This window comes from Hordeum vulgare, chromosome 5H, assembly GCF_904849725.1.
Source record: "Hordeum vulgare subsp. vulgare chromosome 5H, MorexV3_pseudomolecules_assembly, whole genome shotgun sequence".
Lineage (NCBI taxonomy): Eukaryota > Viridiplantae > Streptophyta > Magnoliopsida > Poales > Poaceae > Hordeum > Hordeum vulgare.
In genome coordinates, this window is record NC_058522.1 from 519,415,827 (window position 1) to 519,438,016 (window position 22,190).

General features: G+C 44.1%; 1 protein-coding gene across 2 annotated transcripts; it reads left to right on the top strand.

The window, feature by feature from the left end:
- The first annotated feature begins 15,955 nt into the window (after positions 1-15,955).
- LOC123452073 (rhomboid-like protein 15) lies at positions 15,956-21,578 on the top strand. Of its 2 annotated transcripts, none has more exons than XM_045128648.1 (13): positions 15,956-16,180; positions 16,652-16,817; positions 17,273-17,576; positions 18,405-18,437; positions 18,525-18,616; positions 18,718-18,791; positions 18,909-19,003; positions 19,076-19,163; positions 19,969-20,111; positions 20,520-20,571; positions 20,696-20,749; positions 21,059-21,133; positions 21,228-21,578. In XM_045128648.1, exons 1-13 carry the CDS (start codon positions 16,157-16,159, stop codon positions 21,231-21,233), a joined length of 1,206 nt encoding a protein of 401 aa, XP_044984583.1. In that variant the 5' UTR covers positions 15,956-16,156; the 3' UTR covers positions 21,234-21,578. The 2 variants fall into 2 exon arrangements, with proteins under 2 accessions (XP_044984583.1, XP_044984584.1); XM_045128649.1 differs by having other exon boundaries at positions 16,004-16,180; positions 19,969-20,066.
- Positions 21,579-22,190: the final 612 nt, after the last annotated feature.

Consider the following 22,190-nt stretch of genomic DNA (forward strand, 5'->3'; position numbering starts at 1 on the left):
TTTTTCCGTGTAGGGTTTTGCCGGTAGTTTATTTTCCCGTTTAGAGGTATTACCTCGCTTTATTGTGTAGCGTTATTTTGTGTTGCAAACCCCACATATTATATATGTTTCCGGGGTAGAAAAATCCCATGGATTTTTCTGTGCAATTAGTTTTAGCTTTCGAGTAAGTTAGTTCGCGAGATATTTTGCCGTGGTGCCCTTTTGTTTAATTCGTAGGATTTATTCCGTGCCTCGTTTGAATTAGTTGTCAACTAGAGAGTTGATCTCGGATGTTTTGATTAGCCCCTGGTATTTTCAGTTGCAATAGAAATGCATGTTTAGGTGTTGTTTGACTGCCCTCAAATTGCGTGAATAGTGCTGTTTTAGAGGAGCTGAAATATTTCTAAGTCTGGAATCTGTTATTATTTTGTTGCTGTCTTGTCTTGCTTGTATCTTGTGTTATGTAGCTCTTTTAAGGTTGGCCCAATGGAGTTAGTTGTTCCCATTATGTTTCTCTAGCATGCTGTTAAGTTTCATGCCATTTGGAGTCCTGTAGCTTAGGGTTTTGCTGCTGTCAATATTGCTTCAGGCTGAAAACTACACTTTCAGGAGGTGTAATTTTCACTAAGTCTGAAATAGTGTGTGAGATGCCATTTTGTGTCTTCTTTTCCCAGTGCTCCAAGATGCCATGCTAGTTGTTGTTAGCTGTTCATAGAAGTGCTTCTTGCCCTCTTCCGTGTCATGCCTTGCTTGAGCTTATCGGAGTTGTGTAGCCGTAGTTGTGGGGTATAGAAAATGCTATGTGGCTGATTTTGGCAGATTGTAGCGTTTTCTTGTTTTGCTCGTAGTTTCCGAACCGTAGCTCCGATTTGGTCAGGTCCTACATGTAACTTGCTTAGAATCTTGTGTAGTTTCTTTTTATCTTGCTGGTTGTTTGTGTTGATGTGATCGTAGCCGCTGTTGCACACATTTTACATTCATGCCATCATATCTTGCGGTGCTTGTATCTTTTGTTCCGTAGCTCCGTTGGAGATGTTCTTTACGTGTAGGTTGCTTGCCTTGACGCGTAGAACCACGTGAACCTATTTGTTTTGCTGTTTAATAACCAATTAAATGCATTAATTCAGATCTGGACAGAATCGTTAATTAACATGTGAGGTCGTCTCGGAGATGCTATATGTCATTTCCGACCTCATTTAAAATGCCTAGATAGGTAGTTTAATTTCCGCTTCACCTCTTGCATGTTTGACAACATTAATATTGCCGTTTAGATAACCGGGAGTGAATTAAATAATTAACATGGAGTTTCGTCAATATGCAACTCGTGCATATTGAACTTCACTTAATGTGTAGGTGTGATTGGGTGATTTGTCATGCCATGACTTGCATGTATTCAGTAGCTCATGCATCATATGTGTTATGCATCGTGTGGTGAATTTCGTGTGATGATCTGTGTTTCCGGTTTGCTTCGTCTCGATAGAGTCCGCAAGCGTGTCGGATTGTGAGGACCCGTTCGACTACGTCGGTTCGTCTGCTTCACGGAGGCATTCTTCTTCCAAGCGGGATCTCAGGCAAGATGATCATTTCCCCAGATACCACTACTATCATTGCCATGCTAGTTTTATCGCTTCTATCGTTTATGTCACGTTGCCTACCACATGTTAAATATCAGCCTCTCCACAATGCCATGATTACCTTCAACCTGTTCGACCTAGCAAACCACTGATTGGCTATGTTACTGCTTGCTTAACCCTGTTTTAGCGTTGCTAGTTGCAGGTGCAGATGCTTCCATGTGATAACATGGGTTCCTTGTTATATCACAATTTTAATGCTATTTAATTTAATGGACCTATATACTTGGTAAAAGGTGGAAGGCTCGGCCTTTCTAGCCTGGTGTTTTGTTCCACCTTTGCCCCCTTTAGTTACCGGCTACCGGTGTTATGTTCCATAAATGAGCGCTCCTAACACGATCGGGGTTGTTATGAGGACCCCCTTGATAATTCGTTTTAGATTAAAGCTGGTCTGGCAAGGCCCAACTTTGGTACTGCATTTGCCTAATCACCTAATAAAATTGCATAGGGACCCGCCGGCACCCGCGGACTATTTTAATCAACCCCGGGCCAGTGCTCCTCATGAGTGTTGGTCCAAATTGGCAGACTACGGGGCCACCGCGGGGCAACCCGAGGTTTGGTACTCCTAGTGTGACCCATCCGTCGTGTCCTGAGAACGAGGTACGCGACTCCTATCGGGATCGTCGACACGTCGGGCGGCCTTGCTGGATTAGTTTTACCTTTGACGAGATATCTTGTGCATCGGGATTCCGGTGATGCTTTGGGTAATCTCAGAGTTGAGGTTTTCCATTAGGGAGTCCGACGAGATCGCGAGCTTCGTGATTGAGGATTTCTATGCGGCTTGTGGTAATTTGTGATGGACTAGTTGGAGCACCCCTGCAGGGTTAAATCTTTCGGAAAGCCGTGCCCGCGGTTATGTGGCAACGTGGAAACTTTGTTTAACACTGGTTCTAGATAACTTGAAGTTAACTTAATTAAAATATGCCAACTGTGTGCGTAACCGTGATTGTCTCTTTCGTGAGTTCCTTCTCCGATCGAGGACACGGTGGGGTTATGTCTGACGTAGGTAGGTGTTCAGGATCATTCATTTGGTCACCAGTAGTTCACGTCCGTTATGCGTAGATCTTCCCCCTCTTATTTCTGGTACTCGTAAGTTAGCCACCATATATATGCTTAGCCGCTGCTGCAACCTCACCACTTAACCATACCTTACCCATTAAGCTTTGCTAGTCTTGATACCTTTGGAAATGAGAGTGCTGAGTCCCCTGTGGCTCACAGATCACTACAACCCCAGTTGCAGGTACAGGTAAAGGTTACTTGACGCGAGCGCGTTGATTGTTCATTTGGAGTTGCCTCTTCTTCTTCTTCTTCTTCATCGATCTAGGATGGGTTCCAGGCCGGCAGCCTAGGATAGCAAGGATGGACGTCGTTCTTCTTTTGTCGTTTGTTTTCGTCCGTAGTCGGACCCTGCTCTTACTCTTGATGTTTATGTAATGTACTGATGTGACTCTGATGTAGCTTGTGGCGAGTGTAAGCCAACTCTTTATATATCTCTTCTTTTCAGTACATGTACTTGTAACGATATCCATTCTTGCGACACGACGAGATGCGCTTCTATCCCTGACGAGGCCCTCGTGCCAAATTGAAGATAGGGTCGCATCTTGGGAGTGACAATGTTCTACCGAGTGGGCCCAGAGATACCTCTCCGTCACACGGAGTGACAAATCCCGATCTCGATTCGTACCAACCCAACAGACACTTTCGGAGGTACCCGTAGTGCACCTTTATAGTCACCCAGTTATGTTCTGACGTTTGATACCCCCAAAGCACTCCTACGGCATCCGGGAGTTGCACAATCTCACGGTCGAAGGAAAAGACACTTGACATTAGAAAAGCTTTAGCATACGAACAGTACGATCTAGTGCTATGCTTAGGATTGGGTCTTGTCCATTACATCATTCTTCCAATGATGTGATCCCGTTATCAATGACATCTAATGCCCATGATCAGGAAACCATGATCATCTATTGACTAACGAGCTAGCCAACTAGAGGCTTGCTAGGGACACTTTGTGATCTATTTATTCACACATGTATTATTGTTTCCTGTTAATACAATTATAGCATGAACAATAGACGATTATCATGAACAAGGAAATATGATAATAACCATTTTATTATTGCCTCTAGGGCATATTTCAAACAGTCTCCCACTTGCACTAGAGTTAATAATCTAGTTACATTGTGATGTATCGAACACCCATAGCATTATGGTGTTGATCATGTTTTGTTCGTGGAAGAGGTTTAGTCAACGGGTCTGCAACATTCAGATCCGTGTGTACTTTACAAATATCTATCACTCCACTCTGGACATGGTCCTGGATGGAGTTGTAGCGGCGTTTGATGTGCTTCGTCTTCCGATGAAACCTTGCTCCTTGGCTATGGCAATGGCCCCGGTGTTATCACAGAAGAGTTTCATTGGACCCGATGCGCTTGGAACCACTCCAAGGTCGGTGATGAGCTCCTTCACGAGCTGCTTCTGAAGCAGCTATGTACTCCGCTTCACATGTAGATGCTGCCACGACTTCTTGCTTGCTGCTGCACCAGCTCACCGCCCCACCATTCAACACATATACGTATCCGGTCTGTGACTTAGAGTCATCCGGACCTGTGTCGAAGCTAGCGTCGACGTAACCCTTTACGACGAGCTCTTCGTCACCTCCATAAACGAGAAACATTTCCTTAGTCCTTTTCAGGTACTTAAGGATATTCTTGACCGCTGTCCAGTGTTCCATACTGGGATCACTTTGGTACCTCCCTACCAAACTTATGGCAAGGTTTATATCAGGTCTGGTACACAGCATGGCATACATTAGAGAGCCCACGGCTGAAGCGTAGGGGACATAACTCATCTTCTCTCTTTCTGCTGCCGTGGTCGGCGAATGAGTCTTACTCAATCTCATACCTTGCAAAACTGGCAAGAACCCTTTCTTTGAGTTTTCCATATTGAACTTCTTCAATATCTTGTCAAGGTATGTACTTTGCGAAAGACCTATGAGGCGTCTTGATCTATCTCTATAGATCTTGATCCCTAATATGTATGCAGCTTCTCCAAGGTCCTTCATTGAAAAACTCTTGTTCAAATAGGCATTTATGCTCTCCAACATTTATGTATTGTTCCCCATCAATAATATGTCATCCACATACAGTATGAGGACAGCTACAGAGCTCCCACTCACTTTCTTGTACAGACAGGCTTCTCCGTAAACCTGTATGAACCCAAACGCTTTAATCACCTCATTAAAGCGAATGTTCCAACTCTGAGATGCTTGCACCAGCCCATAGATGGAGCACTGGAGCTTGCACACTTTGTTAGCACCCTTAGGGTCGACAAAACTTTCTGGTTGCATCATATACAACTCTTCCTTAAGGTTCCCGTTAAGGAACGCTGTTTTGACGTCCATTTGCCAAATTTCATAATCATAAAAGGCGGCAATTGCTAACATGATTCGGACTGATTTTAGCTTTGCTACGGGAGAGAAAGTCTCTTCATAGTCAACTCCTTGAATTTGTCAAAAACCCTTTGCGACAAGTCGAGCTTTGTAAACGGTTACATTACCGTTTGCATCAGTCTTCTTCTTGAAGATCCATTTATTTTCTATGGCTCGCCGGTCATCGGGCAAGTCCACCAAAGTACATACTTTGTTCTCATACATGGATCCTATCTCGGATTTCATAGCTTCAAGCCATTTGTTGGAATCCGGACCCGCCATCGCTTCGTCATAGTTCGAAGGTTCACCGTTGTCTAACAACATGATTTCCATCACAGGGTTGTCGTACCACTCTGGTGCGGAGTGTGCCCTTGTGGACCTTCGCTGTTCAGTAGTAACTTCATCTGAAGCTTCATGACCATCATCATTAACTTCCTCTTCAGTTGGTGTAGGCGCCACAGGAACAACTTCCCGCGCTGCGCTACTATCTTGTTCGAGAGGGGGTGTAATTACCTCATCAAGTTCTACCTTCCTCCCACTTACTTCTTTCGAGAGAAACTCTTTCTCTAGAAAGGATCCGTTCTTGGCAACAAAGGTTTTACCTTCGGATCTAAGATAGAAGGTATACCCAATAGTTTCTTTAGGGTATCCTATGAATACGCATTTATCCGCTTTGGTTCGAGCTTTTCTGGTTGAAGTTTCTTCACATAAGCATCGCAGCCCCAAACTTTAAGAAACAACAACTTAGGTTTCTTGCCAAACCATAGTTCATACGGTGTCGTCTCAACGGATTTAGACGGTGCCCTATTTAAAGTGAATGATGCAGTTTCTAATGCGTATCCCCAAAATGATAGCAATAGGTCGGTAAGAGACATCATAGATCGTACCATATCTAATAAAGTGCGATTACGACGTTCAGACACTCCGTTGCATTGCGGTGTGCCAGGCGGCGTCAGTTGTGAAACGATTCCACACTTTATTAGGTGTGTGCCAAACTCGTGACTCAAATATTCTCCTCCACGATCAGATCGTAGACACTTAATTTTTCTATCACGTTGATTCTCGACTTCACTCTGAAATTCCTTGAACTTTTCAAATGTCTCAGATTTGCGCTTCATCAAGTAGATATACCCATACCTACTCAAATCATCGGTGAGAGTGAGAACATAACGATAGCCACCGCGAGCTTCAACGTTCATTGGACCACACACATCAGTATGTATTATTTCCAATAAGTCGGTTGCTCTCTCCATTATTCCTGAGAATGGAGTCTTAGTCATCTTGCCAATGAGGCACGGTTCGCATGTGTCAAATGATTCAAAGTCAAGAGACTCTAATAGTCCATCAGTATGGAGCTTCTTCATGCGCTTAACGTCGATATGACCAAGGCGGCAGTGCCACAGGTATGTGGGACTATCATTATCAACTTTACATCTTTTGGTACTCACACTATGAATATGTGTAACATCACGATCGAGATTCATCAAGAATAAACCATTCACCAGCGGAGCATGACCATAAAACATATCACTCATATAAATAGAACAACCATTATTCTCTGACTTAAATGAGTAGCCGTCTCGCATTAAGCAAGACCCTGATACCATATTCATGCTCAAAGCTGGTACTAAATAACAATTATTAAGGTTTAAAACTAATCTCGACGGTAGATGTAGAGGTAGCGTGCCGACGGCGATCACATCAACCTTGGAACCATTCCCCACGCGCATCGTCACCTCGTCCTTGGCCAGTCTCCGCTTATTCCGAAGTTCCTGCTTTGAGTTGCAAATGTGAGCAACAGCACCGGTATCAAATACCCACGAGCTACTACGAGCGCTGGTAAGGTACACATCAATAACATGTATATCACATATACCTTTAACGTTGATGGCCTTCTTGTCCGCTAAGTATTTGGGGCAGTTCCGCTTCCAGTGACCTTTTCCCTTGCAATAGAAGCACTCAGTCTCAGGCTTGGGTCCATTCTTTTTCTTCTTCCCGGCATCTGGCTTACCGGGCGCGGCAACAACTTTGTCGTCTTTCTTGAAGTTCTTCTTACCCTTGCCTTTCTTGAAACTAGTGGTCTTGTTGACCATCAACACTTGATGCTCTTTCTTGATTTCTACTTCTGCAGACTTGAGCATCGAGTACAACTCGGGAATGGTCTTCTCCATCCCTTGCATGTTGTAGTTAAGCACAAAGCCTTTGTAGCTTGGTGGGAGAGACTGGAGGATTCTGTCAATTATAGCATCATCCGGAAGTTCGACTCCAAGTGAAGTCAGACGACCGTGTAACCCAGACATTTTGAGTATGTGCTCACTGACAAAACTGTTCTCCTCCATCTTACAGCTAAAGAACTTGTCGGAGACTTCATATCTCTCGACACGGGCATGAGCTTGAAAAACTAGCTTCAGCCCCTGGAACATCTCATATGCTCCGTGTTGCTCAAAACGCCTTTGGAGCCCCGTTTCTAAATTGTATAACATGCCACACCTAACCAGAGAGTAGTCATCACTCCGCGTTTGCCAGACGTTCAGAATGTCCTGGGCTGCTGCGGGAGCGGGAGGGTCACCTAGCGGCGCATCAAGGACATAAGCCTTTTTAGCTGCTTCAAGGATGAGCTTCAAGTTGCGAACCTAGTCCGCATAGTTTCTACCATCATCTTTCAGCTTGTTTTTCTCTAGGAATGCGTTGAAATTGAGGTTGACGTTGGCCATCTACAATATTTATAAAGACAACTTTTAGACTAAGTTCATGACAATTAAGTTCATTTAATCAAATTAAGTATGAACTCCCACTTAAATCGACATCCCTCTAGTTATCTAAGTGATACATGATCCATGTTGACTAACCCGTGTCCGATCATCACGTGAGACGGACTAGTCACCATGGTGAGCAACTTCATGCTGATCGGATTCAACCATACGACTCATGTTCGACCTTTCGGTCTCTTGTATTCGAGGTCATGTTTGTACATGCTAAGCTCGTCGAGTCAACCTAGGTGTTTCGCGTGTGTAAATCTGGCTTACACCCGCTGTATGAGAACGTTAGAATCTATCACACCCGATCATCACGTGGTGCTTCGAGACAACGAACCTTCGCAACGATGCACACTTAGGGGAATACGTTCTCAAAATTTTAAGAGGGATCATCTTAGTATGCTACCGTCGTTCTAAGCAATAACATGAAAAACATGATAAACATCACAATGCAATCATATAGTGACATGATATGGCCATTATCATCTTTGCCCTTTCGATCTCCATCTTCAGGCATCGCATGATCATCATCGTCACCGACGTGACACCATGATCTCCATCATCGTGTCTCCGTGAAGTCGTCACGCCAACTACTACTATCACTACTACTATAGCTAACCGTTATCAATGAAGTAAAAGTAGTAAGCACATGGCGTTGCATCTCATACAATAAATTAAGACAACTCCTATGGCTCCTGCTGGTTGTCATACTCATCGACATGCAAGTCGTGAAACCTATTACAATAACATGATCATCTCATACATCATACATGCAACATCACAACTTTGGCCTTATCACATCACATGTCAAACCCTGCAAAAACAAGTTAGACGTCCTCTAATTATTGTTGCAAGTTTTACGTGGCTGATTTGGGTTTCTAGCAAAAACGCCTTCTTACCTACGTGACAGCCACAACGATGATATGCCAAAGCTATTTACCCTTCATAAGGACCCTTTTCATCAAATCCAATCCGACTAGAGTAGGAGAGACAGACACCCGCTAGCCACCTTTATGCACGGTGTGCATGTTTGTCGGTGGAACCAGTCTCACGTAAGCGTACGTGTAAAGTCGGTCCGGGCCGCTTCATCCCACAATACCGCCGGAAAAGAATAAGACTAGTAGCGGCAAGCAAATTGACAAATCATCGCCCACAACTTTTGTGTTCTACTCGTGCATAGAATCTATGCATAGAAAACCTGGCTCGGATGCCACTCTTGGGTAACGTAGCATAAATTCAAAATTTTCCTACGCCATATTTAGATCTTCCTATGGAGATACCAGCAACGAGAGATGGGTAAGAGCATCTTCATACCTTTGAAGATAGCTAAGCGGAAGCGTTACTAGAACGCGGTTGATGGAGTCGTACTCGCAGCGATTCAGATTGCGGTGTGATTCCGATCTAGTGCCGAACTACGGCACCTCCGCGTTCAACACACGTGCAACCCGGTGACGTCTCCCGCACCTTGATCCAGCAAGGAGGAGGGAGAGGTTGGGGAAGAACTCCAGCATCACGACGGCGTGGTGTCGATGGAGAGACGAGGTCTCCCGGCAGGGCTTCGCCAAGCACCGGCAGAGAGGAGGAGAAAGAAGGGCAGGGCTGCGCCGAGGGAGAGGGAGAAGTCTGTCCCCCAAGGGCCAAAACCCCTCTCTATTTATAGGAGGAGGGGGAGGGGGTGCGCCACCCCTAGGGTTCCCCCCTAGGTGGTGCGGCAGCCACCAGATGGGAAATGGGGGCGGCGGCTAGGGTGGGAGGGGGTGGCGCACCACCTGGTGGGCCTAAGGCCCACCTGCGCCTAGGGTTGCCCCCTCTCCCCACCACTTGCGCATTGGGCTGGGTGTGGGAGGCACACCAGCCCACCTAGGGGCTGGTTCCCTCCCACACTAGGCCCATCTAGCCTTTTGGGGTCGTTGCCCCCCTTCGGTGGACCCCCGGGACCACCTCCGGTGGTCCCGGTGGTCCCGGTACGTTACCGGTGACGCCCGAAACACTTTCGGTGTCCAAAACCATCCGTCCTATATATCAATCTTTACCTCCGGACCATTCCGGAGCTCCTCGTGACGTCCATGATCTCATCCGGGACTCCGAACAACTTTTGGTAACCTCATATAACAATTCCCTATAACCCTAGCGTCATCGGACCTTAAGTGTGTAGACCCTACGGGTTCGGAAGACAGGCATACATGACCGAGACACCTCTCCGGCCAATAACCATCAGCGGGGTCTAGATACCCATGGTGGCTCCCACTTGCTCCACGATGATCTCATCAGATGAACCACGATGTCAAGGATTCAATCAATCCCGTATACAATTCCCTTTGTCTGTCGGTATAGAACTTGCCCGAGATTCGATCGTCGGTATACCTATACCTTGTTCAATCTCGTTACCGGTAAGTCTCTTTAATCGTTCCGTAGCACGTCAATGTGTGACTAACTCCTTAGTCACATTGAGCTCATGATGATGTTCTACCGAGTGGGCCCAGAGATACCTCTCCGTCACACGGAGTGACAAATCCTGATCTCGATTCGTACCAACCCAACAGACACTTTCGGAGGTACCCGTAGTGCACCTTTATAGTCACCCAGTTACGTTGTGACGTTTGATACACCCAAAGCACTCCTACGGCATCCGGGAGTTGCACCATCTCACGGTCGAAGGAAAAGACACTTGACATTAGAAAAGCTTTAGCATACGAACAATACGATCTAGTGCTATGCTTAGGATTGGGTCTTGTCCATTACATCATTCTCCCAATGATGTGATCCCGTTATCAATGACATCTAATGCCCATGATCAAGAAACCATGGTCATCTATTGACTAACGAGCTAGCCAACTAGAGGCTTGCTAGGGACACTTTGTGATCTATTTATTCACACATGTATTACTGTTTCCTGTTAATACAATTATAGCATGAACAATAGACGATTATCATGAACAAGGAAATATGATAATAACCATTTTATTATTGCCTCTACGGCATATTTCAACAGATGCAACCCGAAGGTTTTGTCGATCCAAAGAATGCTAACAAAGTATGCAAGCTCCAACGATCCATTTATGGACTGGTGCAAGCATCTCGGAGTTGGAATAAGCGCTTTGATGAGGTGATCAAAACATTTGGATTTATACAAGTGGTTGGAGAATCTTGTATTTACAAGAAAGTGAGTGGGAGCTCTGTGGCATTTCTAATATTATATGTGGATGACATATTGCTGATTGGAAACAACGCAGAGCTTTTAGAGAGCGTAAAGGATTACTTGAATAAAAGTTTCTCTATGAAGGACCTAGGAGAAGCTGCTTACATTCTAGGCATTAAGATCTATCGGGATAGATCGAGACGCCTGATAGGACTTTCACAAAGCACATACCTTGATAAAGTGTTGAAGAAGTTCGAAATGGATCGGTCCAAGAAAGGGTTCTTGCCAGTATTACAAGGTATAAAATTGAGTAAGACTTAGTGCCCATCAACTGCGGAAGATAGAGAACAAATGAGTTCCGTCCCCTACGCTTCAGCCGTAGGTTCTATCATGTATGCAATGTTGTGCACTAGACCAGACGTCAGCTTGGCCATAAGTATGGCAGACAGGTTTCAGAGTAATCCAGGAGTGGATCACTAGACGGCGGTCAAGAATATTCTGAAGTACTTGAAAAGGACTAAGGAAATGTTTCTCGTTTATGGTGGTGACAAAGAGCTCGTCGTAAAAGGTTACGTCGATGCAAGTTTTGACACCGATCCGGATGACTCTACGTCGCAAACCGGATACGTATTTTTTCTTAATGGGGGTGCAGTAAGCTGGTGCAGTTCCAAGCAGAGTGTCGTAGCAGATTCTACATGTGAAGCGGAGTACATGGCTGCCTCAGAGGCAACAAAGGAGGGTGTCTGGATGAAGCAGTTCATGACAGATCTTGGAGTTGTGCCGAGCGTACTAAATCCATTAACTCTGTTATGTGACAACACTAGTGACATTGCCTTAGCAAAGGAACCAAGGTTTCACAAGAAGACCAGACACATCAAACGACGCTTCAACCTCATCTGCGACTACGTCGAAGGAGAGGACGTGAATATTTGCAAAGTGCACACGGATCTGAATGTAGCAGACCCGCTCACTAAACCTCTTCCACGGGCAAAACATGATCAACACCAGAACTGTATGGGTGTTCGATTTATTACAATGTAAATCGCATGGCGATGTGAGGACTAGATTATTGACTCTAGTGCAAGTGGGAGACTGTTGGAAATATACCCTAGAGGCAATGATAAATAGTTATTATTATATTTCCTGTTTAAAGATAATCATTTATTATCCATGCTATAATTGTATTGAATGAAAACATAGATACATGTGTGGATACATAGACAAAACAATGTCCCTAGCAAGCCTCTAGTTGGCTAGCCAGTTGATCAATGATAGTCAAGGTTTTCTCGCTATGTGCAAGTGTTGTCACTTGATAACTGGATCACATCATTAGGAGAATCATGTGATGGAGTAGACCCAAACTATGAACTTAGCATATTGATCGTGTCGTTTTATTGCTATTGTTTTCTGCGTGTCAAGTATTTGTTCCTATGACCATGAGATCATATAACTCACGAGCACCGGAGGAATACCTTGTGTGCATCAAACGTCGCAATGTAACTGGGTGACTATAAAGGTGCTCTACAGGTATCTCCGAAGGTGTCCGTTGAGTTAGTATGGATCAAGACTGGGATTTGTCACTCCGTGTGACGAAGAGGTATCTCGGGGCCCACTCGGTAATACAACATCACACACAAGCCTTGCAAGCAATGTGACTAAGTGTAAGTCACAGGATCTTGTATTACAGAACGAGTAAAGAGACCTGCCGGTAACGAGATTGAAATAGGTATGCGGATACCGACGATCAAATCTCGGGCAAGTAACATACCGAAGGACAAAGGGAATGACATATGGGATTATATGAATCCTTGACACTGAGGTTCAACCGATAAGATCTTCGGAGAATATGTAGGATCCAATATGGGCATCCAGGTCCCGCTATTGGATATTGACCGAGGAGTGCCTCGGGGCATGTCTACATAGTTCTCGAACCCGCAGGGTCTGCACACTTAAGGTTCGATGATGTTTTAGTATAGTTGAGTTATATGTGTGGTTACCGAATGTTGTTCGGAGTCCCGGATGAGATCACGGACGTCACGAGGGTTTCCGGAATGGTCGGGAAACGAAGATTGATATATAGGATGGTTTCATTTGGTTACCGGAAAGTTTTCAGGCATTACCGTCATTGTACCGGGAGTGACGAATGGGTTCCGGAAGTTCACCGGGAGGGGGCAACCCACCCGGAGGGAGCCCAATGGCTTTAGGGTGGCGCACCAGCCCTTAGTGGGCTGGTGGGACAGCCCAAGAAGGCCTTGGCGCCAAGAGAAGAAAAACCAAAGAGAAAGAAAAAAAGGGGAGGTGGGAAGGAAGAGAAGGACTCCATTTTCCAATCCTAATTGGAGTAGGATTTCTCCTCTCCTCCTGGTCGGCGCACCCTTGAGGGCTTGACCCTCAAGGCAAGCCTCCTCCCCCTCCCTCCTATATATAGTGGTTATTTAGGGCTGATTTGAGACAACTTTTGCCACGTGCAACTCAACCCTAGACCACATAGTTTTACCTCTAGATCGGATTTCTGCGGAGCTCGGGCGGAGCCCTGCAGGAGTAGATCATCACCACCACCGGCGCGCCGTCACGCTGCCGTAGAACTCATCTACTTCTCCGTCTTGCTTGCTGGATCAACAAGGCTGAGATCATCGTCAAGCTGTACGTGTGCTGAACGCGGAGGTGCCGTCCGTTCGACGCTAGATCGAAACGGATCGTGGGACGGATCACGGGACGGTTCGTGGGGCGGATCGAGGGACGTGAAGACGTTCCACTACATGAACCGTGTTTCTTAACGCTTCCTGCTGTGCGATCTACAAGGGTACGTAGATCCAAATCTCCTCTCGTAGATGGACATCACCATGATAGGTCTTCGTGTGCGTAGGAATTTTTTTGTTTCTCATGCAAAGTTCCCCAACAGCTTGGGCACACCTCAACAAAGGGTCATCATGGTGTACCCCTTGCGGGGTAGAGAGTTGAACCCCTAACAATAGGGGCCTCAGGCACCGTGACTCAAGACGAGATGTGAGGGCGTTCCTACGGGACACTACCTAAAGCCCACCTAGCTAGTTGGCTTGACACACGTCACTCAGGACTCCCAAGGAATCCATGGTATGCCCCACGTCGGGCCATTAGCCAGATCCTCACGTAGGGAACAACTAGATATCATCGAATATTTATACTCGCTGGTAGCTCCTATGCCACGATGCCCCTACCCGATAGGGTGGACGTCTTTAGGCTCCCCCTTTTTCTTTCTTTGCTCCGCTGATACATTCAATATGCATCACTATTTCTACTATAAATTATCAATCAACATTCATGTTTTGCACATTATGACACCAAACTTATAGATTTTCCTCTTATTTTGCAAGTTGCAAACAAGGAGGGGAAAGTGTCTAAAAACTATGAGTGAGCATAAAAAAAGAAGACACACGAAAAAATAATTTTCGAGAGCCAAAAATAATCCAAATCCCCACCCCGAAGTATTTTTTAACAATGCAAATATTCAGCTAGTTTTTTCTTGGGAAAAGCTTGAAAACAACCGCCTGATTCGACAAGGTGTGTGCCGCCTCGAATGCGTGACGCGTGTCCCGTGTGTGGCACCCGCACCGCACCGCAATATTCTAACTACATCTTTGTTTTTTAAAATTCATAACATCATCTATGTTGCAAAGTTCCTTCCGCAACAACATCTATGTTGCGAAAAAAGGGAGGCACACAAAAAAACTGCAACAAGACATCTGTTGTAAAAAAGAAAATAAAATGCTACAAGACCTATGTTGCAAAGAAAGGAAATCTATAACACAATTTTTGTTGTAAATGTTTTTGTAACAAGACTTGTGTTGCACAAGAAAACCTACAACGCAACCTCTGTTGTAAAAATGAAGACGATGCTCAGCCACAACACAAGGTTACGCGGATGACAGCTCGTAACCCGTCGGATATTTCAAAAAGATGCACCGACTGACACATAACACGTTTCTTTTTTCTTTGGCAGGCGTCGGCTGATCACGCCCGCCCGTCTGCCGGCTCCGTGGCCGTTCGATCTTGCGTTGATCACATAGTCGACAGCGTCCCGCGTTCGTCGAAGCCGCTTACATTTTTCCTGCAGCTCACCTATTGTTTCAGGACAGTTTCCTGCAACTCACGTGTTGTTTCAGGATAGTTTGCCGAAGTCGCTTCCGTTTTTCCTGCAGCTCACCTATTGTTTCAGGACAGTTTCCTGCAACTCACGTGTTGTTTCAGGATAGTTTGCCGAAGCCGCTTTCTTTTTTCCTGCAGCTCATCTATTGTTTCAGGACAGTTTCTTGCAACTCACCTGTTGTTTCAGGATAGTTTGGCGAAGCCACTTTCGTTTTTTCTGCAGCTCACCTATTGTTTTAGGACAGTTTCCTGCAACTCTCCTAGCCCTGTCGTCGTTTCCCTCTCCTGGCGTCGTTTGTCGCCAAGCCCCGAGCTCCGGCCATGGCCATGGCCGCTGAGCTCCCAGCTCATGAGCTCCTCCGCTTGTCGCAGTAGCCTCATCGCATTGGCCGCACTTCCCTGAGCCCGTAGCTGCCTCCAGCTCCTCCCCTCGTTGCCCCTAGCGACGGGCCCGACCTGGCCGAGCTCCGTCCACCACCTCCGGCGTCGTTGCCGCCATCTCCGGCCATCCCTTAGCCTCCGAGGACCCCCCCCCCCCATCCGATGCGGCTGAGTAGGGGCTACGCCCCAGTGGCCTCAGGTGCCGCCTCCGTGCCCGGCAGTGCGGTCTCCACCGCGACCAGAGACGTTGTTTTAGAAATTGTTTCCGCAACGCATCCGTTGTTTCTGCAACTAGACCGTTGCTTCATGAATTAATTGATCGTGGGAAACGACTGAGTCGCGTGCTAGCAGGTAGATCGGACTGCAACGAGCGCGTACATCGAACGGTCATTCGGGTGGCGGATGTTTAGTATGGATGCCCCCGGTGAAGGCCTAGCTGTTCCCATAAATATTTAGCTCTAATTTCACGGTTATTTTTGTTTTCCCATAAATCACCACTGCGTGCGTGGACCCTGGGACTGGGATCGGCCCCTTCGAGCCCAAGTAATGCTCTTCTTTTACAGCAACGGCACATTTCTTCTTCTTCCCGAGGTCGTGGCCGTCGCCCCCAAAACCCTCGAGATCTCGCCACTCTGCACGCCCCTCCACAGATACCCCAACCTCCAGCTCTCGATCCCGGCCCGGCGGAGCCACCAGCACCGGCGGCGCGCCCGAGATGCGCCCCAACATCGTCACGGAGGTGCGCGTTCCTGTCCCCTGTTTCGGGTTTCGGGTGAATTTCCGCGGGGCTCCTTCGGATCTGATAGAAACTAGCCCCAAATCGCCGCGGTGTTCCTCTCGACACGAGCTAAATCCCAGGGGTTCCGCGGTGAAGCGCTCCCAAGGTCTCGTGGGAAACCATAGTTTCTGTCAACAGGAATCGAGCCGGGTTGGTGCGGGGGTTCCCCCCAGGGGACTGGCTGCTTGAATTGAGCTAGAAAGAGGAGGCCTACAGGTTTTGAGCCAAATTATGAATGGGTTATGTTTCTGGGCAGTGGGCTTGGTTCCCCTGGTTTGACGAGCCTGCTGCTTCGCTGTTAGGTTTTGCAGGGGATTGCTGTAATGGCGCTTAGAGCGGTGTTTATGCAGTGCGTTTACTGGAATGGAGGGTAGCACAGCAGGAAATGTGGCGTTTTATTATTCTGACATGTTTATGTTTTCGTGGATGCAGGCTGGGATTTCAACTAGGTTGAACCAGTGGTGGAGCAGCACCCCGTTCATTACTTCCGGCGTTACCATAATATGTGCGGCGATATATCTGGTGTGCTTGTTGATTGGATATGACTCCTATGCCGAGATATGCTTCTTGCCTTCTGCAGTGGCCTCACATTTTCAAGGTCTGTTTAATTCACCTTTCCTTTTCGCCGAACATAAATACGAGTTTCTCTGAAAATGCTGAAACATAGTTCTTTCTGGAAAGAGCAAATGTATCATTTATGTCGGGCATATAGATTCTGTTAAAGATCACCTGGTTTAAACGTTTCATTCACAGTGATTTTCTGATGGTGCACATTCAAGTTCCATTCATGCATATAACACGAGAAGTGCTATTTACACATGCCAATATGCCATCAATTCATGAAACACATGTTCATCTCTTCCAGTTGTTAATACTACCTGCTGGAATGTTCGTAATCATTTAAATAAACGACAAAAGACTCATGCTAGTTGGATATCCACCCTACTACAGATCCAAATGCTGAACAAGCTCAAGGCTACTTGTAAAATTTATGTTGTACTTCTCATCTTCTTTTGGTACGTCTACCCTGACGTGGTGCTTATTTTCTTTCAGTGTACAGGTTCTACACATCTGTTCTGTTTCATGGCTCTTTGCTTCATGTGCTATTCAACATGCTGACCTTTGTACCCTTGGGGACTGAGTTGGAGAGAATTATGGGATCAGTCCGTCTCTTGTTCCTGATGTTCCTTCTTGCAACGACTAATGCAATTTTCCATCTCATCGTTGCCTTCTTGGTGGATTACAATCCTTTATACCATGTCTCATATCTTGTGGATGAATGTTCGATTGGCTTTTCTGGAGTTATATTCTCAATGATAGTCATTGAGACAAGCCTGAGTGGAGTGCAATATCGAAGGTGCGTTGCTTCTCTGGTTGTTAATGCTACACCCACTTTTATGATTTGCATGAGGGTTCAGTTTATTGGGACGAATTGATTATATGCCTAATGTTAAAAATGTTTGCTTACTCAAATTATCTGTTGAGGTCGTACCCTTTCTTGGCATTCTGAATATAAGATTGTAAACTGTTGTCAAAATCTTGAAACATGATATCATGCTGTTATGATAAGTTTGTAATACTTTCAGACTAGTATAGATATGGTCAATTGACGGACATAATTGAATAGTGTTAATTATTTCATTTATTACATCCAATTAATAAATGAGGAAAACTCACTCTGCTATATAGAGTTATATCCAGTGCAAAATCATATTTAAACCCAATTAGGCATGCTAGACATAGACTTCTGTATGAAGGATAGATGGCTCAAATGTGTGGCTAAAGAACATTCCTGCATATGAGGGGTTATTGAGAAAACATTTATTAAGTTGTGTAAAAATAGAAGGTTCTCCACTAACCCAGGGGCCCACGATGAAAGGTTGCACAAATGCAAGCAAATATATGTTTTCAGTTTTCACTAGATATTTTGATCTACTATAATTTTCTACATATCCTCATTTGTTTTTTTCTGATTAATGCTTTTATATTTCCTTGATATTGCAAGAGCATCATCACTCATTAGCCAAGCATCTAAAGAAGTTAAATTGAAACTTTCTCCATTTTCAGAAAGAAAATGCCCCTTCTTGAAAGTCCACAGATACCCAAATTTTTAAATGAAGCCATTACTTTATTTTATTCTATGACATTTAATGCATGTGAAGTAACATCCTCTCTCATTTGCCAGTGTCTTCGGTCTCTTCAATGTCCCTGCAAAATGGTATTCATTCTATGCACCTGTTGAATTTCTTCCATCCAGTTTACTATGTTTAATTATACAACGATATTTATATTTGTGGATTTTCAGGTATGCATGGATTTTGCTGATACTGTTTCAGTTTCTCGCTAGTAATGTTTCATTACTGGGGCACCTCTCTGGCATCTTGTCTGGATTTGCATGTTTGTCCCTTGTACCCATTTGACCTTTTCCTTTTTTTAGTCTTTATGGGCTAGATTAGGTATTTTATCACCCTTATTGAGCTTTTCTGTACTTCCCTCAGACACTCATGGGCTGTTCAACTACTTGCTGCCTGGACCATCGTTTTACTCTTCTATTGAAGGCTTGTCCATGCTAGTAAGTTTTCTTTTCCAAATGAATCGACCTGTCCTTATCATGTTGTCTTTCATAGTTCCATTCTCTGGGAGAAATTTCTTTCTGTTGATATGTTTTACCTGAGATGTTGGATATCAGTCTGTTTGTGTTAGGCGTCCTGGCTTTATTCTCTGTACTGGAGGAACAACATATGGCCAGCTTCCTACACATTCTAATATGTCCACTCCACCCAGGTATTGTTTCCATATTTGTTTTTATTGTTTTGCTGTCTAGGAAAGTAATGAATCAAGTTCTTGAATTTACAGCTCTCTGATAAATGCAAATTTCTTGAGAAATATTTCGTCATGGATGCCAAGTAGGCGTACATCCACTGTTCAGACGTCTACTAATCAGGTATGAAAAGTAAGAACACAGTTTACTACTCATGTCTGCTGTTGATCTCATGGCCTACTACGATTAGGTCATCATTGTAGTAATGTATGGTGCTAAAACTATATGGCTTCACCAATCTGACCGGGTTTTCACCCATCAAGAAGAGATAATCTGAACATTATTGTAGACTGGAACTGGAAGTTTCTAGAGCTGCACTTGGTTTACATTATTGTTCTGGATCTACTGGAAAAATAACCATGTGATATGGAGGCAGGGCTATTGATCCATGGAGCTTTTCCTGGAAGCTTTCTTGTGAAGCTTCTGTGAGCTCTAAAAGACTTTATTGAGATCGAATCATTCCACAGATAGAGTATATGACTAGTAATAGTTAGTTTTGCTTTTAATATTTTGTAATGTGGCTGTTTGAGTGTAAATAAACTTATTCCAAGCAATTATGTAGATAGTGGATAAAACAAAAAGCTACAGTTGCTACTGCAATATATGCGTTCATGGAAGATAGTGTATGTGAAATTTATATACAGAACTGTAAACTAATACGTAGATTGTACCGTACATTGGACCGGTCCTTGTTGAAACCGGTCCTGCTTGACTCAGTTAGTTGAAAATGTGTTAGCTCGTATGGTGGCTCAGTTCAAGTATAAAAATTGCACTTATTTTTGGCAGCCATCAAGATGATGCTGTCCTAAGCTTACAAGGTTCTTCATCTTCATGTAATCCATACACTAGAAAGATATGTAGTCTCTCTGAAGTATGGGTTATCTCTGTAATGCATAGCTTAAAGACTTTGCCAAATATTCTCTCGTAGGAACAAGAAGACCCGAGATTTCCAGGGAGAGGGCGGACGCTTGCTTCTACAGGAACCGAACCAACTGCAAGGGAGGCCAGTGCAAATTTGCATGCTAGGTTGTTGGATAACTCAACCCCAAGCGACCTTCTAACAAATTCACAGTAATGCATTTTCTACTCGACACTTCGTCAATGTATTACACATTTACGTTGTCGTCACTTGTATATTGAGATCAGAAAAGCAGCAGCTTTTAGAAGGATATAATCACAAGCATAATTTTTTAATAAAAAACTTCATGCATCTCAAGGGGGTCGTCATTTAAAGGATGATCTTGTTCTGATAAAGAAATTAACACTTAATTAGCTACATTCTCATATTGAAAGAAAATGTCATAGTTAGTACTTCAGAAGTGTCTTATGTAATAGCAAGGAGAAATGGTTTTGCTTAATGTCGCTCCAGGAAATGGCATAAGCTTACATAAGTCGCTATCTAGCTTTTCAAGGGCTATCTTACCTGAAAAAAGAGGCAGTACTTATTTAGTTTGTAATTTTGGACCTTTGTTGTAACAGGCATGCAGCAGCAAACACTGTCAGAGCTGATGCAACAGTAACAGCTGACCAGGTATTGTGTCATGTACCCTTTGATTCCCCGTCGGATGTTTGCTGTTGTGTTATTTATCCTTTGATTTTCTGTTGGCTGTTGCTATTGGCTTGGTGATGGTTACTGCACAACTTATTCTCTGCAGACTGATACATTTGATGAAGAGCTTAAGAAGCTGGTTGGAATGGGCTTTGAAAGGGTACTTGCTCACAGCCTTCTTACAGTTTGTACTTTGTACTATCACTTATCATGCTAGTGCATGTTTTATAATGTCGTTGGTGTGCAAGATACCCATACTAGATTTGAAGTACAAAAAAATGGGTAAAACAAACTGGACTTAGATGATTTAAGCAAATATATTGACGGCCATGCTTGATGATGTTACTATAGTAAGCACCAGAGGACAAACCAACCCAATCTAAAGCCATATTTATGTTAAGAGGACAGACATGTTTTAGGTAGAGGGGATCGCAAGAATCTCACGGATGGATTGGTTTCCTTGCTGCAGACTCAGGCTGAAGTTGCTCTTGCTGCCGCGGACGGAGATCCCAATGTTGCCATTGAGATTCTCATGAGCCAGCAGGTTCGTACTGATATTCTGTTTAATCAATTGTTCAGAGTTCCACGACTCCTTCTGATATTACTTTTCTTTTGTTGTTATTGTGGAAACTTTGCAGGATTAGTGATTAGCCACAATTCTATATCAAAGTGAGTGCAGCTATCGAGCAGCATATCTCTTGCTTATCTGGAGGTTAGGTTCAGATTGTGGATGGATAGTGGACTTTGTAGAGGAGATCTTGGTGACAGAGTGGTTTTCGAGAAATGTGCCATTGATTGTGCAACTTGTATAGGTGCAGAAGCTACTGACTAGTGCCTGCTTGCATTTGTCCAATCTTATGTAGTACTAGTACTGAACATGGAAGTGTCAAGGGCTCCAGTTCCATGCATCAGTTGACTGATTTCATCACCGCATGTGTATACGACTTGAAAGTACTCCTTCCATTTTTAAATATAAGCCTTTTTAGATATTTCGATATAGACCAAATACGGATGTATAGATGTATTTTAGAGTAGATTCACTCATTTTGCTCCGTATGTGGTTCATATTGGAATCTCTAAAATGTCTCATACTCAAATGATGACGTTAGTACAAAGTCGTATTAGAATCTCTAATAATCCCTCCGTTTCTTTTTAGTCCGCATATAAGATTTAATCAAAGTCAAACTTCGTAAACTTTGACTAAATTTATAGAAACAAATATCAACATTTATAATATGAAATTAATATTAATAGATGCATCATGATATTAATTTTCATAGCATATAGGTTTAGTATTATAGATGTTGATATCTTTTGATATATATTTGATCAAACTTTGTATCACTTGACTTTGACCAAATCTTATATGCAGACTACTCCCTCCGTCCGGAAATATTTGTCATATGAATGGATGTATCTAGATGTATTTTAATTCTAGATACATCCACTTTTATTCATTTGTGTGACAAGTAATTCCGGAGTATATTTTAGAGATGCCTACACAATATAAACGGAGTATATTTGTCATATAAAAGAAACGGATGAAGTATATTTTAGAGTATTATAAGGAACTATCCAGAATGATGACGCTGATTATTCAG

What these genes read in the sequence shown, in the direction of transcription:
- LOC123452073 (XM_045128648.1), top strand. Translation starts at nt 16,157, where the DNA reads ATGCGCCCCAACATCGTCACGGAG. An exon ending in GCCCCAACATCGTCACGGAG is followed by an intron (nt 16,181 to 16,651) that starts GTGCGCGTTCCT and finishes TCGTGGATGCAG; the next exon opens with GCTGGGATTTCAACTAGGTT. An exon ending in GACCTTCTAACAAATTCACA is followed by an intron (nt 20,112 to 20,519) that starts GTAATGCATTTT and finishes TTGTTGTAACAG; the next exon opens with GCATGCAGCAGCAAACACTG.